The following is a 7,502-nucleotide window of genomic DNA, read 5'->3' as shown; positions in this document are numbered from 1 at the left end:
GTCCGCCCCTCAGGAGCCGTAGGCCAGGCCCGATCGTGGTCCTCAGCGGCCACCTCGGACCCCCGCCCGCCCCGCGAGGGGACTACCCGAGCCCCCAACCCAACTCTCGGGGACCCCCGGGCGCCGCCCTCCCTCGGGCGCCCGGACACTCCCCGGCTCTGCCAGACTGGGCCTCGCAGACCCCTGCCCACGGCGGCCGAGGCAGGACCCCGCAGTTCGTCCACCCTCCCAGGCAGTGCTGACCCCCAGCACCTGGTTGGTCTCTAGGACACGCCCCTGTGCTGGACCGTTCGCCCAGACGCGTGGAGGAAGAAGCCGGGCAGCGGCTCCGCTCACTTTTGCCTGGGTGACCAGGCTGTGTATGCGGTCTGTGTCCGTTCCGCAGCGACAGTGGACCCACACCAGCCCATCCGTACTCCCGAGGGAGCCGCCGGCAGCTGCTGGGCGGCGGGCGAGCAGGCAACCCCGTCGGCCCTGTCCAGCCCCGGGCAGCTCCCGCACAGCGGTGTGGATGTCTCCTGAGCGTCTTCCCATCGCGTCTATGCGGGCTTGGCGGCACCAACATGCAAGGCCAGCGGGAGCTGGGGGGAGCACCTGGCCACGTGCCCCCTCTCTGCGCGTTTCTGAGTGACCTCGCAGAGCAAGCAGGCGGGGTTTCCTTCTGCCGGGTTTCTGAATACAGCGGTGCAGGCTCGGCACCTGGGACACAGGGCGGTGACGCTGTGGGGTGGGCGAGTCCCCGCTCCCTCCTTCCCCCGCCCGATGGGGATGGGGAAGCCAGGATCTCTGGGCGCAGCGGAGAGGGCTTGTCTGCCTCCGCCAGGGGTCCAGACCTAGGGGAACACAGCGGTGCCTGGGGAGAGTTTGAAGGCTTTCGGGAATCCTCAGCCAGGTCTGAACAATTCTCTCAGTCCTTTGAGCTCCCGGAGAGGCCCACAGAACCTCAGCCGACGAGAACCATTTCTGCCCAAAAGGAGCCTGGTTCTCACCAGTCTCACCAGGGTGGATCTGGGGTGACAGGAACCAGCGCCATCACACCTTCTGAGGTATTTCTAAAGTATTCGTCTTTGCCATGTTGCACAGGAAGTGTTTCCTGTGCTTTGGTGGGCTGGCCAGGGAGGGGGTCTGCTTCTCTCCGGGCTTCATCCCACCCCCACCTTCCTTTCCCTCCACCTTCCTAAGGGGAGCGTCTGCCCACTCTCCATCAACCAGGCTGTGTTTTCCTGGCCCGTTTAGGGCACGTGGTGAAAGAGCATTTCTTTCATCTGAGTTGTCAATCTACTTATTTAGAAAACCTCACGAAGAGTCACATTTCAGTGTGCATGCACTGACCGGGCACTGGGGGTGGCCTGGAGAGCCCAGGACTCACCCCCTTGCTCCGTCCACCTTCCTGCCCTGACCTCCAGGGTTTCCCTTTACTGTGACTGCCTCTCATCTTCCTCTTTCTCTGCCTTCTCTTCCCAAATGGTTTACCCCAAACACCAAAAGTGAAACAGAGAAGGGAGGAAAGGATTTGCTGGTTCTAAGGATGGTCCGTTTGTTTTCTAAACCAGGACCTCTGACAAGATCCACTCTTCGTACATACAGTTAGCTCTGCTTTAATGCTTGTTTTGAAGACAGGACTGTCTTCCAATGCGATTACTGTATCAGGGAACAATTGAAGCATAATGTGAACTTTGCAGGAAACCCCAGGTGAATGCAGAAAACCACACCTGCTGAACTGAGGCCCATGTGAATATGCACCATGCACACGCCCACCTCTCCCAGCCACCTCGGTCTACCAACACCCACCCTGACATCAGACAACCCACCTTCCAGCACTTCACACTAATTCACAACCTGCAAACCTCTTTTCCGGGAAGGGCCATGTTTATTGTAACAGGAATGGATTTCTCAACCAATTAACACGTGGGAAACAGTGCTCACATTTTCATTGTGCGCATATCTTTTTTCCATGTGTCACTGATGAAGTTTATGACTATTGTGCCCTAATCACACTTTTCCACACACACTGGTTTCCATTGCACGATGCACAGTGCAGTGATTTGCAAGAACGAACATGTCATGTTTCAGTAGCAGCAACGGTATATAATCATTTACAAATTTCATTTGTACCGAAATTATATATTTGGAATAAGGTGACATGATGTGTGTATTTCTCCTAATTTTGGTATGTTTTTCTTGTTTTTCAGCCTATTGTCAGCTATGAGAAGATTTTTAGGTTCGCTTTTCAAGAAGTACCAGTCCCACAGGCAACTGAAGATGTTTCCACCTTAGACCATTTCTTAGAAACAAGCAATGAAGAAAAACTTGGCCTTGAATCTGTGCATAAACTGTGGTAATGAACTTGGATTGGCGCTCACATGTCTTCTGGCAGCTTTGCATTTATGCCTTTGGTTGATATGGTGGACGCATGGGGTCTTCTGTTTTTACCTCTATAGAGGGCTTCGTCCCTCCCGAGGTTCCACCACCTGTGGTCCAAGGGTCGAAGGACCGGGTGGCACAGGTGCAGCAGCTCCTCCTTTTGGAGCCATGTCCAGCCTTCCCCCCCCCCCCCCCACCAGCTCACCCGGAGCAAAGTGGGCCAGGGAGTGCCAGCTCCTCGGGTCTTGGTGAGAGTGCTGGGGGTGAGGGAGGGGCCAGTGGGCTTGGGTGGCGGGCACAGGGGCTCCTGGGGGACTGGATCGAGTGACCCCTTAGTGCCCTGGAGACACCCCAGTGCCCTGGAGACATTCTAGGCCCACCGCAGGGTCAGCCCACCGGTGCTCCTGGGGCTGCCAGCAAGGCTGACACTCCCAGTAAAGGTCCCTAAGGGAGATCACAGAGGCACTTGTTGTGGACGGCCATTTTCTAAGACACCCTTTCACTGAGCACTGAGCGAAAAACCAGTTTAGCTCGAGTGGATAAAATATAGGCTGAGCAGCCTGGGACCTGCTGGACCCAGGCCCCAGAGGGAGGAGGTGGAGGTGTGTGGGAGCTAGCTTCCCTGGTCCCTGCGCGCTGCCGGGCAGGCGGGCAGGTGGAGACTTTGTCAGACAGCTCTGCAGGTGGGCTCTCCTAGGCTCTGGCCGCGGTCCGAGCTGGGGTCCCAGCCAGCGCCTGCCCAGAGCACTCTCCCCCCACCCCAGCAGAGGCCTGGGGACCAGAGCCAGAGCCTGGATGACCAGGACAGCCCAGGTGGCTGGTGTGCCCTCTGGGCATGCTGCTTCCCCAGGTCGTGGTCCAGGGCAGAAGGCGGGCCGTGTGATCCTGGGGCACCCGCAGGCACAGGTGGTCCTGCGTGTCGGGACCGCGCCGGGCTGGACGCTGTGGTGACACAGAGGGTCAGGGTTACTCTGGGGTGGTCTGGAAGCGACTCGGCACTTGGCGAGTCTGTCCCCCTGTAGCCATTTGCGCGCCTGCCCGTCTCAGTTTCTGGACATCTCTGTGGTACCTGGCGTGGTTCTAGGCACCTGAGATCATCAGGAAACAAGACTGCGGAATATCTGGCCTCCCAGGGCTTCTGCCCTCGGAGGAGACACGAGATGGTGAAATTGGTCATTCAGGCCAGGGCTGTGCTGGGCACTTGCAGGACAGTAGATGCTTGAGTAAACGAGCAAAGTGGCGCGAAGCCGGGGTTCTGTGGTCAGAGTTCTGAAGGGTCTGAAGCCCTTCTGGGCGACTTTGTAATTAATGCCGCTCTTTTCCAGTTCTGAATCCAGAAAACTCTGGAGAGCTCTTCAGAGCACCAGGACCGTGATGACTTCCCGAGGCCTCTGGAGCGAGTCCCGTTGCCGGGAAAGCTTCCTTCTTGTTCTCGGAATAGATGCTGCTCAGAAGGTGAAATGACCTGGGTGGAGGTGGGCTCCTGGGGCGGGCAGGACTGCGAGCACCTCTGCCAGCCACCCTGTGCGCCGCTCCTGGACGGGGCGGGAGGTGGGGCGCGCGGCGCGCACCTGCAGCTGGGACGCTGCCATCTCAGGGCGGGAAGGGTGAGCCAGGGCGCCCTCGTCTGGCTCCGGCAGCTCCTCGGCGGGCCATCAGGCGCCTGGTGAAGGAGGTGCCCTGGCAGCGCGGTGATGTAGTGGTGCACTCTGCCGGGGGCCGCAGGGCGCAGCCACCCCACAGGTGCTGCTGGAGGCGGTGGGCTTGGCGGCCGGGGCTCTGGCGGGGCCGGGTCACTGTGAAGGCCGCGGGCGGGGGGTGCAGGGGAGGTGTGGGGTCTGCCGTCAGGCGGGGCCTGAGGTGGGAGCCAGCCAAGCCGGAGCAGAGCGGTGGCCGGGACGCGCTCAGGAAGGCCACGGCCAGAGGCCACGTGTCTCACCGAGAGCCAACTCACAGCCACTTACACGCCGTAGGGCTCATGAGTCATCAAAGAAACGCAAATTGTAAGGATGGTCGTCTTTCAGGCACCAAGCTGGCGAAGATCTTTTTCCATTTTTTAAGTATTATGGAAATTTTCAAAAGTGGAAAACACAGAAGGGGCTGGCAGGCAGGCCCCGGTGAACACGGGGCACAGGAATGGTGGCCGTGGCCACACTGGCCAGGAGGGGGCCTGCGGGGCTGGACAGTGATCCGGCTGGTGAGTCTCTGTGGGAGGAAAACAGTGGGGGGAGGGGGGGAGGAGAGGCGGCGAGGACCTCGGTTGAGAAGGGCACCGCGGTCCTTGGCCTGAGGGCCGCGTGAGCCGGGGTGGGCGGCTGGCAGCCCCCAGCGGAGCCCGAGTCGGGGCCACGTTGCCATTTTACAGGGAGACGTGCCGGAGGGCCCAGGTGAAAAAGAGAAAACGACCTTTTAATCTGCCTTCCTTCTGCTGACACTGGTTTACTTCCTCAGAGCCCTTCGGAGGGCCCGGGACGCACTCTGGGAGACCCTGGCCTCCACGAGCCTGAAGAGCTCGGCTTCCGCCTGCACCGCTGCAGAGCCCTGATCCAGACCAAGGTGAGAGCCCGGGACGCCTGGGGCCTGGGTCTCGGGTTCCAGTCGCTTCTATCCTTTAACTCTCATGGGCTCGTAAGAGTCAGAGGGGCGGCGGGCGGCCTCCGTCCTGGGGCTCCTCTGGAGGAAAAGCCTCTTCCGGGAACAGGGTCTCCCGCCCACCCTGGGACCACGTGTCGGGAGGGGTGCGCCGTTAGCAGCCCAGCTCCCGCGGGGCGCGAGCTCAGCCTGGAGAGGCGCGTCCCCACCCCCGCGCCCCAGGACCCCGTGCTGCCCCGGATGTGGAGCTGGCTCTGAGCGCCCCCCTCCCCCAGGGAGAAGGCGGGGCGGCACAGGGTGGAGTGCGGGGTGCCACGCAGGGGGCGCCGAGGCCAAGGGCCTGATCCGGAGCTGGGGCGGCAGGAGGGCGTGGAGGGAGCGGCGCGCGGAGACGGGGCTCTCGGCGGGAGCCGGCTCCGGCGTGAGTTGGCGCCGCCCGGCTGGCGGGAGAGGGGCACAGGGGCCACCCCTCTGCCCTGTGAAACCGCGGGGCAGGAGGCGGAACCTTCTAGAGGCACGTGGCTGGGACCGTCTTAGAGCAGCAAGACAGAAACGTCCCCAGCAGGCCCCCCACCCCGGGCAGCCCCTGCGGCGACCGCGGCCGCGGCAGCAGCGGTTCGTTGGGAATGTCCCTGGGGCCACCGGCCGGGTGGGAGGAGGACGAGGAGGGCGACAGGGGCCCGGGGCCCAGCGTGCCCTCCTCACGGTGCAGTCCCGTTTGCTCCGGGAGAAGCTGTGGCTTCTGTCCCCGCGCGCCTCTGCGGTGGCAGCGCGTGGGGAGGGGCGCAAGGTGAGGGTAAGGAGACGCCGCCAGAGACGGGCGAGGGCCCCGGGCAGGCGCGGGCGGCCGGGGGCGTCTCTGGGGGCGCGCGTGCTCTCCCCGACCTGTCCCTCCTTTCTTGCCAGTTCCCAGGGACGCCGGGCGGCAGACAGGGCAGCCTGATCACGTACAGCCTCTTCCTCAAGACCCCCATACACGGAAATGGGCAATACATCACAATTCCAAGGAAAAAGAAGATTTTCAGTCCTCGCAACCTAAAAATGGCATTGTTTAACAGTGACGTTTGCTAAAGCGGGAGGACTTTGTGTCTTGATGAGGGATTTTACGGTTTCTTACCGGTTTGGTTTGGTACTGGAAACCAGAGCTATTTCGTGGAGGGGTGTCCTGTATCAGGGCTGACGCTTTGATGGGGGGTGTGTCCCTCGGCAGAGCCAGTCACCAGGAAGGGGGCACCCGGGTCCCCAGGAGCCCAACCCCAGCCTGGCTCCAGGGACCCTCCCCTGGGAAGGTGTTGCCAGCCGCTGGGGGCACCTGTGAGGGACCCCAGGCCTGGCTGCCTGAGCCATGCTGCCTGGGACCCCAAGGTGGCTTCACATGTGGCTGGAACTGTCACTGGGAGCAGCCGTTCAGGGACCCGGTAGGCCCTGCGTGCGTTGCTGCCACACTGGCCCCTGGCCTGGGTGTCCACGTGGCAGGGCACGCGCAGGGGTAGGTGCTGTTTCCACAAAGCGAGTGTGCTCGCCTGCCCGGTGCCTGGGTGCGTATCCAGTGGTGATGTCTGCCTGCGGGCAGGCGAGCCATCCTGTATCAGCTGAGGGAACCTCTTATGACCGCAGAGCCCAGCAGTCGGCACTGCCTTTCGTAAAATTTTATTAAATAACAACAACAGCCTGGGGCTTCCCTGGTGGCGCAGTGGTTGAGAGTCCGCCTGCCGTTGCAGGGGACACGGGTTCGTGCCCCGGTCTGGGAAGATCGCACGTGCCGCGGAGCGGCTGGGCCCGTGAGCCGTGGCCGCTGAGCCTGCGCGTCCGGAGCCTGTGCTCTGCAACGGGAGAGGCCACAACAGCGAGAGGCCCGCGTACCACAAAACAAAGAAACAAACAAACAAAAATAAATATAAATAAATAACAACAGCCTGGACAAGCTGTGTTCTTGCTGAATCACTGGCTCTGTGGGGACCTGGTGCTGGAAACCCCGGCAGGCGGCCCTTCCAGTCCCTCAGGGAGGCCTGGGGATTGAAGGCTGCTGGGGCCCGGCACACGCACGGCAGGACGCCGGCATCACTGTCCCTCCAAGGCCACTGTCGAGTCTGGGACACCACAGCCGGGGGCAGCCTCAGACGCCAACTCCATCGATGGAGGTGTCAGATCCAGACAGAGGCCAAGTGGGGTCACAGTGACCAGCAGATGCCACCTGTCACATGGGAGAAGGAGGCGGCTGGCTGTCACCCACACCCCAGCACCCTCGGCCACTCCACAGACCACCTGTGGATCTGAGGCTTACGTTAAGAGGTAACATTTTGGGGGGCTGTATGTTTGGGAAACCTGCCTAATTTCTCATTTTCAGCCGGAAAGAGGTGGGAGTTTGGAAACTGCTTTCTGCCACGCTGCTTCCGCCAAAGGGGAGCATCCACTCGGGGGTCTCCCAGGACCCCTCCCGCAGAGGTCGCCTGAGCCGTGCCGTCATTTCCTAGCCTTTGGTTAAAGTTAGACGTGACAACCCAAAATACGCCATTGTGCTTCCCCCCCAGATTCAAATTCAGATG

The 7,502-nt window shown here is 61.5% G+C and overlaps 1 protein-coding gene across 1 annotated transcript; it reads left to right on the top strand.

Moving 5' to 3' along the window:
* Positions 1–511: 511 nt before the first annotated feature.
* On the top strand, positions 512–6,062 carry CLBA1 (clathrin binding box of aftiphilin containing 1; the record flags this gene model as incomplete). The annotated part of the gene is given in 6 exon segments (XM_082855943.1): positions 512–550; positions 552–1,046; positions 2,193–2,338; positions 3,690–3,819; positions 4,816–4,920; positions 5,863–6,062. Coding segments are annotated over 6 exon segments (1,080 nt in total). The 3' UTR covers positions 6,028–6,062.
* Between the last annotated feature and the right edge of the window lie 1,440 nt (positions 6,063–7,502).

Source organism: Leucopleurus acutus (assembly GCF_964270905.1).
Source record: "Leucopleurus acutus genome assembly, chromosome: 1".
In the NCBI taxonomy this organism is placed as follows: Eukaryota; Metazoa; Chordata; class Mammalia; order Artiodactyla; family Delphinidae; genus Leucopleurus; species Leucopleurus acutus.
The sequence above is the reverse complement of the archived record's forward strand: the minus strand, read 5'-3'. Positions and strand labels throughout refer to the sequence as shown.